At 31.1% G+C, this 16,834-nt stretch overlaps 1 protein-coding gene and 1 long non-coding RNA gene across 2 annotated transcripts; both read left to right on the forward strand.

Annotated features, from left to right (window-relative positions):
* Nucleotides 1–556: 556 nt before the first annotated feature.
* Nucleotides 557–1,751, forward strand: LOC111707762 (uncharacterized). Its single transcript, XR_002766523.1, has 2 exons — nt 557–656; nt 1,569–1,751. It is a non-coding gene; the product is annotated as an uncharacterized LOC111707762 (long non-coding RNA).
* An 8,263-nt stretch (nt 1,752–10,014) lies between these two features.
* Nucleotides 10,015–12,702, forward strand: LOC111707759 (uncharacterized). The gene is made up of 4 exons (XM_023480901.1): nt 10,015–10,254; nt 10,956–11,161; nt 11,778–12,008; nt 12,366–12,702. The coding sequence occupies exons 1-4, from the start codon at nt 10,154–10,156 to the stop codon at nt 12,530–12,532; spliced, it is 705 nt and encodes a 234-aa protein (XP_023336669.1). The 5' UTR covers nt 10,015–10,153; the 3' UTR covers nt 12,533–12,702.
* Nucleotides 12,703–16,834: the final 4,132 nt, after the last annotated feature.

A 16,834-nucleotide genomic window follows, 5' to 3' on the forward strand; every position in this document is an offset into this window, starting at 1 on the left:
CCCCCCATTAGAAAAAAATCATTCATTTGTCCTACTTATTCGACATAAAAAGGACACACTGTCAGTGTCACACTATAGTCGAATTATCAAGTCCAATTCACAAGTTTATCAAATCCAATCAAGTTTATCAAGTCCAATTCACCTTTAACTTAACATCCGAATTTTCTGGCAAATTGGGGTTTAGTGACTCGCAGATTAATTAGCAGACAATGAAGGAATTTGACAGGATTCAAAACTTTTACAAGTAAAAATCGAGGATATCTTCCGCGGTGTTTATCAGACAAAAAGTTGTATCAAAACCGAAGAGCCGTTTAAAATTCTACCTCCACGACCAAATTCAGATATTGTTATATTTTAGCGAAATAATAATTGCGCACTAAATCAATTCTTTATAAATCTTATACAGTTTATCCCAGATTGAATAATCAATAGGCGTTTTAAATTTTAAATTTCATGGCTATATGTTTATTTTTACAATTACTGAGATTTAGGTATGACAGTATACACCACATTGAAACCTTGTAAAGACGACATTTTAAGGATCCTTTAGATGTTTCCGAAGGTCTGGGTTAAATTGTAAGATAATTGTTATGTATTTTTAGGATGAACAGAAGTATCACGCATCATCTCGCCGATAAGCAAAATATTTTTCAAAGGTTTGATTTTGTTTTTTAATAAAAAAAAATACAAAGATATAGGATTTTTTATAAAAAAGAGGGCTGTTGAAATGTTAATGTTTTCTAACGGCAACCCATCAACTTTATAGGGTCACACTCAAAGGATGAGACTTCAGAGACGATTATTTATTTAAAGAGGATGCCCAAAAAAGTTTTATTAATGACATTCCATTAGAAATGCCCCTTAGTTAGATTCAGATTTGTTAAACCCATTTTGATAAATATTAAACAGACGTTTGTACTGTTCAAGAATGCTATTTAAAGGGAGTGTTTGCGAAAAATGAAAGGGGGTATAGGCTAAATACGATAAAAAAGCGCTTTTGATCGCTACTAATCTTACTTCTATCTGTTGCGTCTATAAGGAGAAAATTGTTAAAAACGACTAATACCGAAGAACGTAGTGTCCATACAAATTCAGAAAGATGCAACATACGACTTTGACCGTAAATAAATCTATTTAATTTCAAACAAATCATTCAGATATTACAACCTATAGTCATCGATTATCTTTCGCCACATTTGTATTTTGTTGATTTTTCATAATATGTTTTGATTTTATTTTTTAAAATAATATTCAGCTTACAACTTGTTTTCGAACATTCCTGGAAAATATTAAAATGTCGTCTTCATTACCAAAATTCCTCGAACCAGGAAGAAATGTTTTTATAAGTAACTCTCAGATCATAACAATTAAAACATATTATGAAAAATCAACTATATACAAATGTGGCGAAAGATAATCGATGACTATAGGTTGTAATATCTGAATGATATGTTTGAAATTAAATTGATTTTTTTTCTTTTTTAAATAGCGCGCATTCTTTCCTTTAAGAAAAAGGCTATATTTAATAATGACTATACAATATCTGCAAACCAAATATTCTATTTTAGGATTGTTCGATATTTTCAATCATGTTCTTTGTTCATCCACTGTTCAGCCTGAATCTTCTAAGTTCAGCCAGATGTTCAAGTGTTAACAAAATAGTTCGATTTGCAGCTCCAGTTGTTCAAATGTTCATATAATTCAGAGAATGTTCGTTACTTTAAACTCAATCAAATGAATGAATCACATAGTGTTTTATTAAACACGAGAATTTTAAAAGACGACTTGACGATTTTTTAATTGACGTTAAAATGTGAATTTTAGAATATTTGTTTAATATCGTGGAAAATTTCTTTGTTAATCAAAGACAATACAGTGATAACCATAAACTCTGGAATAAGAAGACGATTTTTTGGCTCAAATTATGACTTTAAATAGTCCAATGGGCATGGGACACAGCAATTGTGGAGTGCAAACAGACTATTTCACATAGTAATTGAACTAATAAGTTATTAGTATAACTATTTGCTTTGTAACAACATCAAATACAGTTAAGTATTTCTATAATGTCGTCTTTCTATTCCACAGTTTTCTGATTATCCAAGGGTGTTATGCCAGGAAAGTTAATTGCGGTCGTAGTATCCGAGGAGGTTAAAAGCATTAAATTTGATAATTTTTATAATTCACAATAGTTTCCTATGACCAGAATATTTCATTGATTTTTTATGTGAAAGTTGGATCCCATGTCAGGCTATGACATCCGTCTTGTGTTTACATTACCACCCGGAGACAGTACACTACAGTAACAAAGATACGTAGACTTCTGAAATAACTTTCCTTGCATTACATCCTTGTGATTATCACTGTATTAAGATATTGTGTTCAGGGAGTCCCAAGAAGAAATAATATTTTTGAGATAAATTTAAAATCGTCTGCAATATCTTTAAGTAAATCAATTGCCTAGATTTTTATTGACTATACACACTACACAATCTAGATTTTATTTAGTAAATAGGAACTCTTTTTAGTGGATTCGCTTAATACATATTTTTAATGAGACACCCTGTATACATACAACGAAGGCCTCGGAAATCTTACTCGTAGTTAATTATAATTATATATATTTGAAATAGTTTAAATTAATTTTAAAATATTTAATTTATGAATTGTAAAAATTTTATTTATCATCGTATTTAATTTATTTTATTATCATTCGCCATAACATTCAATAGTACAGTTTAGTAATCATACAATGAGACCCAAAATGGAATTGAAAGACGACTTTTGGAATCAAGATATGATTGTAAATAGTCCAGTGGACAGAAAACTTTGTGCGGTGTACCAGACCCAATTATTTATTAATATGAATTTTAAACTATTGGTAAGTGGTAACCCTAGTAGCTTTATAACAACATTAAATATACGTACAGGGTGTCCACGAAATAGACAGTTGATGAAAAGTTTAAAATGTCTTCTTTCATAACTTCTTGTATTGTTTAATACCTAAGAGAATAATACAAAATATCATATGGCAGTTATATTTTAGTAAAATTAATTTAACAGTAAAATATATTCGAGATTTTTTAACGTAATAAACTACGGAAAGTCTTTAATATCTAATACCGTATATGGAAGAAGACATTTAAAACAGTTCACCAATTTTCATGTATCCTGGGACACCCTGTACAACTGCCTAATTTTCGTCTTCACATTCCACAGTTTTAATGGGTCTCACTGTTAGATATAGGGTTTATAACCTATTAAAATATTCTTATTCTACAGAGCGTCCCATATCATATTAGATCATCTCCAAGCTTATGACGCCAAAATAAACATAAAATATTTTTTAAAAAACAGCAGTTTTTTAAAGAAAATTTTTTATATTAGTCTTATTCAATTTTTCAAAATGATCTATTCTCCTTAAATTTTCTTATTAGTCCCGGAAATTGTATTTTAGACCCATTGACGATCTAATATGACATGGGACACCCTGTATCTGTAAACCTTGAACTTAAAAAAGCGAACTGTTTGTCGTCTTTCATTTTCATTCAAGAATACCTCTGCGGATTTTGAACTTTTTAACTGTTGAACCTATGAAATTGTGCCATAAGGGTCAAATCTTTTGTCATAAATGGCGCTAATCTACAACGGTTGATCTCGGTATCTCCATCGGCAACTTTTTGTTACAGTGGTCGGTGATTTTATCAATACAATGAAGGCGACGTTATTAATAATGTTATGATCCCTTACTAGTTTACAAGTAAGCAAAGAGACGCTGTTAATTGATAACTTATCATATGCGTGTCTCTGCTTTTGGAAAGATTAGTAGAAAAAGCTAAATTGGAATACAAAATCGTCTTCATTGTATTAATATATACGACGACGACGACGACGACTGCCAGTCACAAATTCAAAATATCTATAGCTACATATTTAAGGTAAAGTATACACGAAGACAACAATCAACGTTTTTTATTATTTCTGAATTTAATACTATAAAACATACTGTGAATGAAATAATTTTTAAAACTTGATATTCTTTCAATACTGGAATCCTAAGACTAGATACAGGGCTGTACCCACAAAGGATGAGGTTGTAACGGATCTAAAGCTTATTTAATATAAATATTCTAGGTTCTTCTTCTGACTGACAGATTAAATTCCGTACAGTCGTTTCTAAAGTCTCATCTTTTGTGGGTAACCCAGTATAGTTAATGCTGATAATTATATTAAATGGTTATTTAAAAAAAGATTTATAAAATCTGTTTTAATGCAAAATGATTAATAATAAATGAAGAATTCCATATAGTAAACAAAAATGTTTTCAAGATCAAAAACTTTTAAAAATCAATATTATGATGTAACTGATCTATATTTACAGTTCTCATATTCCGTTGTATTGTAAAACTATCCATTTCCTGTATCCGTGCAGTATATAGTTTTCCCATCATCTTAGAAATAAAACTAAAAAACCTGATTTTTATCCTTGTATTTTAAAACAAATCCTATATTTAGTTTCCAGTACTTTGGTGTTAAAGGGACTATAAAGGAAAACTGAAAGGGGGTATAGGCTGAAAGCTAATCACTTAAGCTCTTCATCGCGACCCATGAAAGTTGTATCTGATGTTCCTATCTCGAGATATTGATATAAAGCTTTTGATTTCAGGTGGTTTTCAGGCCCCAACAGGTGTTAAACCCCCTGGAAAGAGAAAAAAAATTAAGGCCTCCCCTAGACAAATTCCTGAATACGCCCATGACAATTTTGTATAGAATATAGGTTTTAACAGATCATATTCTGCAAACAAGCAACCAATCTGAAAACGAAGATATCCCAGAGAAACCTAATTACAACTTAGGTTTTCTCCAATTATTATTTTATAATTTTTATTTTCAATAGATATAATAGATAATAATGAAAGTGCAGCATACTGATAACGTGATACAGACCGAGACTTAACCCATTTTTATTTTTCCTTTACAGTCCCTTTAAAGGAAATGTAGAAGCGCAATCTAGGAAAAGAAAGCCATTCCTGATTAACCACGGTACCCTGAAACCTTATTTTGATCAAAAATCTGGAAGATAACTTCGTTTTTCTAAATTGAAAAGTATAATTTCTTTGAATCTTTCCGTTGTTTCTTGCAAGCAATAAATGCACAAGTATGTATGCAGAGAAACCAAAATAAAAATAAACGAAAAGATGCATATCCAATTCATATTTGTTCAGGTTCAAGGGTACGGTTGTAAATCGAACGATGCCATAGTTGCACAGATGATCACTTAAAATTACGCTGTCAGTCCCTTTAACATAGATTTAAAGGGATTTGTAGAATGTCATATAAAATGCACAAGAGATGTTTAAAAGGTCTATTTTACCCCTCCTTAAACTTAGGTTATAAAATTATATAATTTTTAAACTGTCTTAATTTCAGAAAATTTTTAACAAACAGTGATTAGAACTTAATAGTGCTACGAATATATTTCAAGATTAAACATGGATCAAATACACTTTTTGTTTATTGCGCGGTAGATAATAATGCAGTTACAACCTTATACAGGGTTACCCACAAAAGATGAGACTCTTAAATTATGTCGATCCTAATGTTGAATGAAGTTTTCTGCCTTTAATTTAGTCTTTTATTGGCTTATAAAATGGTTCAAAAAAGAGAGAACCAATTTTACAGTTGCACGGAATGATGAATACGGATCTATAGACAGTATAAATTCAGTATAGTCGTCTCTGAAGCCTCATCCTTTGCGGGTAACCCTATACAATTTGCAGTGTGCAGTAGATGTACTCTTTGTTAGGGCAGGGCACGATACCATTTCTATCCATTCTTTGACTGTCAGTAGGGTTTCCAACGTAATAGATTATTCACGCGTAGTTACGTGAAGTTACGCAAAATAATTTTCATTGCGTGTAATTTCGCAGGATTTTGCGTAATTGGCAAAACTGCAACGGTGTAATTTTGCGTAAATTCTACAAAGTAGTTTCGCGAAATTTTGTAATGACTATGGGTAATTAGCAAAACTTGAATTTATCGCGAAATTATGGTGTAATTTTGCGTAATTTCTACAAAGTAATTTTGCGAAATTTTGTAATAATTACTCGTAATTAGTAAAACTTTGATTTTGCGAAATTACGCTGTAATTTCGTGTGATTTCTACAAGGTAATTTTGCGAAATTTTGTAATAATTAAGCGTAATTAGCGAAACTTCAATTATGTAAAATTATCCAATCAGATTGGACATGGTTGTAACGTGCATATCTTTTTACATATTTTCCCGCTATATTCATTTAAGAGAATTTACATGTACTTTACTAATTACGGATTGGTTTTGTATTATGTAATTTTGTGTAATTACGCCTTAATCACGCGAAACTAGACTTTCTTTTGTATACATAATTAGCATGTTATTTACGTGTTACGCGTAATTATGCGTAACACATATATGACTGGAAACCCTAACTGTCAGTAGATTGTCGTAACCATTTGTAATCTACTCACCCCACTCTAAAAGATGCATGATCCGAGCCGGTATATCATGTACTTTACATGAATTCAGTCGTACTACCCAGTGTAGAGTCGACCCAGAACGTTGGAACAAATTTAGCCTAAATCGCAAGATCAATGAATTTGACGTTGGCTTTCAACATTCAAAGGGGTTAAGAATTTGTTCTGGATTTAAAAAAGAAAAAAAGATAAATTTCTCTGATTGTAATATTATACATTGCAATTGCAATATTATACATGATTATACTTTTTCTAGACTTTTATTGGGCGTGTCGCGCTTCTTTTCCAGTAACAATTTAAATTGTTGATGTTGATCACGTGTTGATTTTCAAGCCGCCATTTTTCATTGATTAAAATTTAGACAAATTTTCGCGGGTTTTTTTCTTTTTGAATTGAATCACTTATAAAATGTCGAAACAATGTTTCGTTACATTTCTAAGCTCCAACCCAATTATAATGTTTTTAAAAAATGACAAATGATTTAATAATGACGCCCACCCATACTGTTCTCCTTTTTAGAAAAGAACATTGACAACTTTCTTTATAAAAAGATTGACCCGGAAAAGTAGAAAAGATGGATAGATAGATATAAGGATGCACCAAACTTAATACGCAGTTAGGTCACTACGCCGTTAAATAAACCTCCATAGTTTGGATTCCTGTTCCCTGGTCTAGATGATTAGAAAACATATTTGTTGAACTGTCTAGATCTGAAATGAGCACTTGTTGAAAAAAAACAGATCATAATTTGAAATGAGCACATGGTGAAAGAACAAGATCATCATTTTTTAGAAAAGTTAAAGTACACCAGATCAACATTGATAGATAATTTTTTAACATTTCTTGGTGCAGAATGAAAAGAAAGAAAGAATGGCGAAAAACAGTATCACAGGAATAAGAAAACCAATAGAGTTATTGTAGAAATTTTATTATACTATAGTTAGTTTTAAAAAAAATATTTTTATCTTTCTCAATTCTCAAGGCTAAAGGCTATTGTTAATGTAAAAAAAGTTCTGAATTGTATTTTATTTGTGTTGAGTTTATAGAGTACTCGTAGATATCAAACTTTGAATTCTTATGGTAAAATATTCCAAGTTTGAAATATCAAATGTTTACACCACTCGGTGCAAAGATTTTGGGATTAGAATATTTGAGTTTGTGGCAAAAACTCAGTTCCAAATCTAGAGAAAATTCTGAACCTGGCAAATTTCTAACTGATTATCATATTTGATAACTAACAAGATTTATCTTCTTTGACAGAAGTTCTGTAAAATCGAAAATGAATTTAGATTATGAATGTTGGTTAGATCAATCATTAATTCAATAACTTCAAGAGAAAAGGTAACATTATCTGTCCTTTTCAATGTAGATGATTGAAATTATTATTTACCTATGTATTTTTATGTTTTTTTTTCCAGAAACAATAAATGATTATTTCTTGCAATTTAATCTGTAATTAAACCAGGTACTTAAAAATACTCTTTTGCGATTCGCACACATATTCAATGAATTGACTCATATCATTCATTTTACAGCTGTTGGAAGCATAAATTTTGTAAAAACACAAGAACAACAAATCGATTTGAATTGAACAAATCTGCATGCAACAACTTAAAATTTCCTTTTTTCGACTTTAAACCCATAAAAAAGCACTCTTGTTTTTGAAAATTTTCGAAAAAGGGGGGGAAAAACCCCCCCTAAAACCCCCCCAAACCCTAAAAAAATAATATATTGCCCCCCCCTAGCCAAACTCCTAGTTGCGCCTCTGTGTGTGGGGGTTGCTTTGCCGGGATTTTTACTTAATTTAGTTTGTTTGAGGTTAAAATTTAAAAGTTTAAATCCCAAACGTAGTGAAGGATTTAAGGGTTGAATTTTTACCGAAAACAAACTAATTTCAGTAAAAATCCCGGCAAAAATACAATTTCCCAAATTATACACGAGTCAATTGCTTTCATAATTTTATTCCATTTTAAACCGAAAAAACGCGAAAAAAAAACACTCTAAAATTCGCAAAATTTAGTGAAAAATCCAATCTTCGGGGACATTATTTCTCATAATGCCACAAGACAATTGTGAGAAATAATATCTCGGAAGATTTTCTAATTACAGGAAAATACATAGTGTAAGATACGAGATCACAAAGTCGTAGCAGTAATGTCCTCCTCCCTCTAGCTAAACTTTTTGTTTGCAGTGGCCAGTGATAACTAAGTATAAAGGTAAAAAACATGGATTATTAAAGGGACTGTCCTTGTGGTTTAAAACAAACCTACATTTAAAGAGGATTAAATCAGTATTCTTTACACCTTTATATGATCAATAACATGGAAGATATCGATGTTTTTCTAGAGCTTGTAAATTCTCACAAATTCTATACATCTAATGCATTCTTCATCAAACAAGAGCTGCAAGGCCGGACGGGGTACCATTGCGAATCGGACATGCCACTGCAAACTTGGTGAGTCACTGCAGACATTTCGTATTTTCTAATGTTTCTAATTTTTGAAAATTTGAACAAAAAACTTATGGAAATATAATTCTATCAACAAAGACGCCAACATTTTATTTTTCTCCCATGTTGTTCACAAAAATCTGTAAATCTGTACAAAAAAGAAGCAAAAAACAATTTGTTGAGGCTTATGTAGCTAGATAATTAAATGTTTTGTTATTTTATTCATAAATATTTAATTCTTTCCGGTTTTGTTAAATTTACATTGTCCTATAGCTTAACAACAGATGTGCACAATAAACTCTGAAAATAGCGTTATATTTAGATTTTTTCATAATCATCAATAAAGAATAGATTTACAAAGCAATAAATTTATTTTTCGAAAAGGATCTGTTGGTTCCGCAACATTTTGGCTTCCGTGGTCCGGGTCTGGATCCGGATCTGCAAAAATATTTGGATCCATGGATCCATGAAAAATAAGTGTAGAAAATTTTTTTTTAGTTTCAAAAATCAGTAAATCCTTAAGGAATATTCATGAACTGGATCCGGGTTTGGTCCATTTTTCTTCCCGACGGATTCAGATTCCTGATCCGCATCAAAATAGAATAATCCCTAATTACTGTTAGAAACAATTTAGATTTCGAAATGGCTGAGCAAATAGTAGACAAAAATTGTGAACTATAATTTCTTTTACCTCACAATTGTATTTTTACGAAGGAATTCGTTGGACGATCGTTAAATATTGATCGTTAATTTGAATAACGAACGAAAATAAATTGAAATTAACAAATTCACAGTAAAGAAATAGACAAAAATTAGAATTGAAAACCGGAAATCATTTTTTAATTTCAATTTTTATATCTTTTCAATCGAATGTGGTAAACCTTTGGTATTTCAAACTATGAATTTTGTTAGATCAAATAATCTAAGTTTGAAATCAGGTTTCATAGATCTAGGGATTAGAAGATTTGAGTTTGTTGCAAAAACTCAGTACCTTTGATTTTTATTTATGAATAATCTTTTCTTCCAGGGAAAGTTCTGAAACCCAGCCTGTCCTGAGTTTTGACACCAAAATAAAAAAATAAAATTCTAGATATTTCCAAATGGTTATTTTGCAGCTAATTGGATTTTTTAAAATTTTAGACATTTTGTAACTTTGGATTTGCATTATTTTGGGTGTTTTGGGTGTTTGTTATGCCGACCAGATATAAGGTTCAATACTACAGCAACATTGCCTGGTACAACTACAACAACCTTTCCCTCTACTATCTTGACGTCTACTGTACCTGGAGATGGTGAGTTTAAACTGGAATTCAAAATGGTTGGATTTCATTGATGCTTATGGGGGATGCCCTCCACGCTCGTGGATAATATTTTGCAATTAGGGAGAGGCAGGAGGAGGTTTCTAATATCTCACATTTTATTTTAAAGCATGGATTCAATTAAATTTTAGTTTTACCTGTGTCATCCTTAAATACTAGAAAATAAGTTAAGAATATTTTTGGGAGAAATGGAACTAGGGGAACAATCCTACCCCGCTTGTGCTTTTTCAAAATATGACCGAACATTCCAGAAGGTTTGTTTTTTAATTGGGAATTTTCTGCATGCTATGCTGAAATTTTACTTCCCTCTTCCTTATTTCAATATCAGCCTTATTTAGATGAATGTGATTGCGACTACACCAGGCACAATAACTTTGCTAGATTTTCAAATAAAACTTTTTGTTTTTAATAATTTACTAACAAATTTAAATAATACTGCAATTTTTTTTAATGGATTAAACTTGCAAGAAATAGAACTTGATAGTACTGCCCTAAAATCCTATATCCTAATCCTTGTTATATTATGAGAACAATATTAAACAAGCCAAAGCATAGACAAATTTGACAACTTCAATATACATGATTTGTGAAATTTTAAAGTTCAAATTTTCTTCTGGAACATCCATTTGATGTATCAAAGATGAACGAATTTGATCTAACAATGTATTTGGCAGTGGTGCAAGTGGAGGCTGCTTTATCACTAAACCTGCAAGATCTGGAAAGGCCTGCAAGTGTTCCTATGTTGCACCATTAGTATTTCCATGCAAGGGCTCTGTTGTTAACTGTAAAGATTCTAATGATAATAAATGCAAACAACCAGACACATCCTTTCAAGCATGTCAACAAGGAAGTGGGGACTGTGAAGGCGATGATGAGTTTAGTAAGTTCCTTTTTTCAAAAAAGGTTATGTAGTATGTATGTATATTAAAGGAGGTCGTCAATTGACTTTTTTGATGTTACACATTTGAACAAACCAACCCCGGTTTTTAGGGGTCTATGAAGTCCAAATATGAAAAAAAAAAATTTAGGTTAGTAGTCTTCGACTGGTAGCATTTCATAATTATAGTTATATGTTCCAAAAAGACGTTTTTTTAGCATATCTCTTTAGTTTCAACTTTAAATAAAATTTGCGAGCCCAAGACCTCCCTCCGAATATTCCAAATACAGATTTAGGGGTTTGTTTACTTTTTGATAGGTTAAATATTTCAAAAGATATAGGTAGTTTAATAATCAAGTATTTGCCTTTTTTGGATCTTTTAGCACCTAGATTTAAGCATGACTAAATTAATTTTTTGAATTAAATGTAATTAAATTTTGATTTTCTAAATCTTAAAAGCCCTGAGAGCAGATAATTTGTCAATGATTAACATTTAATACATTTTTTTGGGCAAAATAAACAGATTTTAAAAATAATAAAATAGAATTTCTAGCTAGAATACATTTGAGAACTTGAAAGAGCAAAATTAACTTGCTTAAATCATATTTATACTTTATAGGTTGTGATTGTGATTACACAAAAGGTGGAGATGAAGGATGTAAAGTGTCAAGAGCAGCTCGCCCCGGAAAGGCATGCAAGTGTAAATATGTTGCCCCACTGTCTTACACATGCTCTGGGGAAACTGTTGATTGCAAAGCACCAACAAATGAAAAATGTGTCAATCCAGACACATCATATTCTTCATGTGTTTTGGGACTTGGGGACTGTGAGGGCTATGATGATTATTTTGGTAATGAGTATTTATGTAGAAACTTTATAACAGAGTAGATTTTCCGTGAAAGATCCATGATTATTGTAATTTCTTTTGAAATATCTAAATTGAAAATTGATGATATTTGGCTTTATTTTAGAAGGGTTAGAAGACCTTTCGGAGTTTTTAAGTTGTTTAAAACAAACAGTTAAAGTGGCTTATACAAGCGTATATCTTTTCCCTGCAAAGTAAAATTTTTGAAGAAGAAATATTGTGAGTTTTGAATGTACACAATCGAATTTTTAAAATTCTACTTTGATTTAATTTTGTTTAGAAGAACAAATAATTGCAAAGTTAAAAACAGACTTTTGATAATGATCCTTTTTGATTTTTCAGACTGTGATTGTGAATATGAATACAAAAACGGATTTATGGGTATCCCCAAAGCTTCTGGATGTAAAATAAAGAAAGCACCGCCCCGTGGATACAAATGTGACTGCTCCTATATGGGTGCCTACTGCCTATACCTGTTCTGGATCAAACGAGAAATGCCCCATCCCTGACAACTGCTGGAATCCAAATTCATCCCGAAATTTCTGTACTGGTGACTGTGCAGGCTACTAGACTATTAGCAATTGAATCTTTGGTTTTCAAAATAATTCGAATTTTATTTTTGTAATTCATTTTTCCAAATACATTAGCATCAATCAACAAATTATAAAATTATTTTTAGCCTTTACTTTTAAGATAGCAGATTAGAAGTATTGAAACAGTAAAAGAATACACATTAACATATATATAGTAGTAAGTAAAGTTTATAATATAGACATACATTTACACATTCACAAATCTATATTTATTGTCTAATTTTCTAGTGGCAACTAAATCAACCCTTGGGAAAGTTTATGGCTGATCAGAATTTAAACAACCTTTAAATAATTTGGATAATTTCTTTTTGTAATTATAATAGATTAAGAAAATGTGGCTGTTTTAAAGTAAGACTTTAAAGCTACAACCATGGCATAAATAAGGGGTCATAAATGCCTTAAAGGCTTGGTAGTTATGTTTTGATATTGACACATTGCTTCGTTTGTAAGAGAACAAAAATTATGAGAATTTTGATCCTCACAATGTCTTTTTACAGTTTTTGTTTAATTAAGTTTCTGAACATAACAAAATGACACAAAATACGAAGTTATTTTTCTTCCTGTGTTGATTAAACTTTATTATGTCCAATGCCCATTCCTATGTACATTTTTACATGCAAAGAAAATCTTCACTGTAATTATGTATTTCACTTCAGACGAGAGTTCCTAACATAATGAAGTCTCCTTTGTAGTTTTTTCTTTAATTAAGTCTGTTTCAGGACATAACAAAATGACTTAAAAAAGGAAGTTATATTTTATCATATATGGTTAAAACTGTATGTACATGTCCATTCCTATATACATTAAATATAAACAAACTCTTCATTTTATTCATATATTCTAGTGCACACCCTTGAATAATTAATCAAGTCAAATGTTCCATCTTTTTGACTCAATTGTTGTTGTGCATTGGAGTTTAGAATATTTAATCTAATGCAAGGTGTTGCTATAGTAAATGCAACGGAGTTTCATCAAACTGAATTTGATCACCAAGATGAAAGGACTTCTGGGCCTCATTGTCATTTTGAGGTAACATGATCTTGATTTTCAAATATTAAAAACTTTGATTTAAAAATATTTAATTTCATACTTTTTTCAAGTGAAAAAGTTGCAATGAGTAGAAATTTTGTTTCATTTACATTCAATATTCTGATAACCATACATCGGTTTTTTAAATGATCTATTTCAAGATTTGTGTGCAATGCTGAAAGCTCCCTTTTAGCTGGTGGTATGTACTGTATTTAATTACATGATATAATTTTGATTTATTTGGATAAACTGAACCCTTCTCTGTTCTATTCTTTTTATTTATTAGGATTTCCAATGCCCAATTGTGAAATAATAGTGCTAAACCTGCCCTATAGTAGGCTAACTTATCTCCCCATAATAAAAATTCATCTTGGTGCATGCCACAACAAGAAATTGTATTGGGAGGACTAAAAACTGTTCTCCAGTGTCTGTGTTGTTATGGAAATCAGAATAATAATTATATTTTTCGAATCATTGCAGTTTCTCTAAGGCTAGTTTTTGATAACTAACTTTGAAATATATTTGTTATTAGCAAAAAGGCATTTTTTAACAAAATGTTATCAAACTTTCCTTAAATCGAATAAACGTTTATTGCACATGGAAACCCTATTATTTTGAAAACTATTTCAGACACTGTTTATATCGAGGGGGTGTTTAACTAAAAACAAGAATGTTATACTTTTAGATTGAAATTTTAGGTTTCTAAAGTGTAGAATATGCTAAGGAATTGAGTCTTTTCCTCAAAGACAAATTTTATAATCCCTATATCTTTGCAACCTGAGCTCGCAATCTAAAAACTTTGGCTTGAGCTGTATTTCCTTAAACCTGACTTAAGACCCAATCTTGGACCTAACTCTGACGACAGCTTATGTCACCTGATTGACAGGTGTAAGATCTTCGACTTGACTTAAGGAGTTAGGACCAATGAAAATATATACTCCATATACACTCCTACTTATAGTTGTTTTAGTTTGCCATTTTCTCTCTCTCACCCTGTATTTCTATAAACTTGCAGAAGCGCCTCTCACAAGACATAAATGTTGCTTCTCTGAAAGCTAAATATACACTCAAATCTCTTTTTAAAGAAAAGAGTGATGACAACAAATCTGCAAAAATAAATTATTAGAAATTTGTACCAAATCTTTCAATGTCATTAAGGTGAGAAAATGGAACTTTCAATGAACAAAAATTAGCTATTAACCTTACAATACTTTTAAATTTCTAGATTGTACATGCAGCACCATCGACAATTTTGTCTATCCACAAGCATGTGTAATGCTTGCTATTCCTCAAACATGTAAACTGTTTCAAGAGGTTTATCAGAAAATGACAACACAGGGTGAGTAAAAAAGAATTTTTATTGATTTATAACATTTTGAGTGGAATTGTAATTTAGTGCAAACATATTGCACTTGCCCCAAAAATATTTCATGCAAGTTGCATTATCGCTTGATTTTTTTTTGGAATTTCTTGCAATTAATCCTACCTTAATTACAAGCTGGTTTTTTGGCATGCAACAATTTTCATTGAATCTTGCTAATCTAAAATCTAAAATCTGCGTTCATGTTAAAACCAGCTTTTTAAAGGAATGTATCCAATAGAAATTGGTTCTAATATTTCTATGATTAAAGATACATTTCATATGCAAAAAAATAAGTTATTTAAATACAATTTATCAATCAAAGTTTTCATTGATATATTATCACATAACACACAAAATTAAGTATGTTAGTTTTTTAATTTTAAAGGTTTGGGAAAAATGGGAAAGTTCTCATCCCCTTTTAGATATTTTTGTACATGAAAGTACATTTCTTTTATTTTGAAATTTAAAGAAGCCTTTGACATATTTAGACGCTTGAAAGTTTATCTTAAACTCTTAAATTTTCTAATAAATTTATACAAATTTATTTTGACGCAGGATATAGGCCGGACCAGATTGTTCAAGAGCTTATAAAGAAAATTACAGCACAGGGTAAGCAAAAAAGGACTTATAGTGTTGACTATTTGATTGTAATTGCAATTTGGTGCTAATTTTGTACGCTATAGCACCCCATGAAATTTAGGTCAAATGCATAAATGCATGTACAACAATTGCCCCCCCCCACAATTTTTTATTGCAAACTTTTTTATGAATTGACAGAAATGAAAGATTCAAATCATAATTTCAAAAGAACATCATAAGTTTTACAATTTATTACAATTATCAATAGGGATTTCAAAAATTTCATAAAAATTCACCAAAAATTAAATGCTAAGGGAAAATTGAAAGCACCAGCATCACAGTCAGGACAAAATTTAAGTAAAGAAAGAACAACCTCACAGGATCAAAAATGGATTTTTAAGAGTGCAGGGTTTAGATTTTTTGTCCATAACAATCAGAAATGGAAAGGTCTTGAAAATTGGGTCAATACCATGAAATAAACTCCACTTGTCTTTGCCTCCCCCCCCTTCTTGGTTGTAGTCAACCATTTATTAATCTTGGTCTTTAAAGAGCAGCCTTCAGCAATGAAAGGTAGTAAAGATGGAAGCACAATTTGTAGAAGTAAATATCAATGGTGTAATTATTAATGTGTTTTATCAAATACAATTTCAGATGTAAATCTTAGGGATTTCAAGATCAATCATTTGCTCCCTACGCCACTGTGCTCTATTTCTTATAAATCCCTTTAATAGCTCTTTCTTTAGATATCTCTTAGGAGTATAAATGGAAAGGATTTATTATCTTTATAGTTTTATTTGTATAAGTTTAATCTTGTTTTAACCAGTTCCTTTAGATATCTACTTAAAGACCATAGTTCAGCTAATCTTTAATGTCTCATTCAGCTCCAATGTCTAGATCAGCCGCTCTAGATAGTTCAACATCAGTATGAGCAGCTTCCTCAACTCTGGTTCATGAGATGCTTCAACTGTAACCCTATCTGCTACTGTAGTTGTTCTGGAGTCTCCACTAATTTAGCTGCTCCTACAATTTGAGATGCTTCCACTGCATTCCTAACTGCTTCCTTTGGTAGAATGGCAACTGGTCTGTGAAGAGCTATCTGCAAGGAGCAGCGTTTCCTGCATCAATAGCTCTTGTTCCTCAACTGCTTCTACAATAGATCTGTGAAGAGATGTCTGCAAAGAGAAGCATCTCCTGTCTCAGGATCCTCTGGTTCTGCTGTTGGTTTCACAACAGGTCGATGAAGAGCT

This window comes from Eurytemora carolleeae, unplaced genomic scaffold (genome assembly GCF_000591075.1).
Source record: "Eurytemora carolleeae unplaced genomic scaffold, Eaff_2.0 scaffold583, whole genome shotgun sequence".
Classification (NCBI taxonomy): Eukaryota; Metazoa; Arthropoda; class Copepoda; order Calanoida; family Temoridae; genus Eurytemora; species Eurytemora carolleeae.

Excerpts from the sequence above, each read along its gene's own strand:
- LOC111707759 (XM_023480901.1), top strand. The coding sequence starts at position 10,154 with ATGCCGACCAGATATAAGGTTCAATACTACAGCAACATTGCCTGGTAC. Across the intron at positions 10,255-10,955 it reads GTCTACTGTACCTGGAGATG|TGGTGCAAGTGGAGGCTGCT; the intron begins GTGAGTTTAAAC and ends TGTATTTGGCAG. Across the intron at positions 11,162-11,777 it reads TGAAGGCGATGATGAGTTTA|GTTGTGATTGTGATTACACA; the intron begins GTAAGTTCCTTT and ends TATACTTTATAG.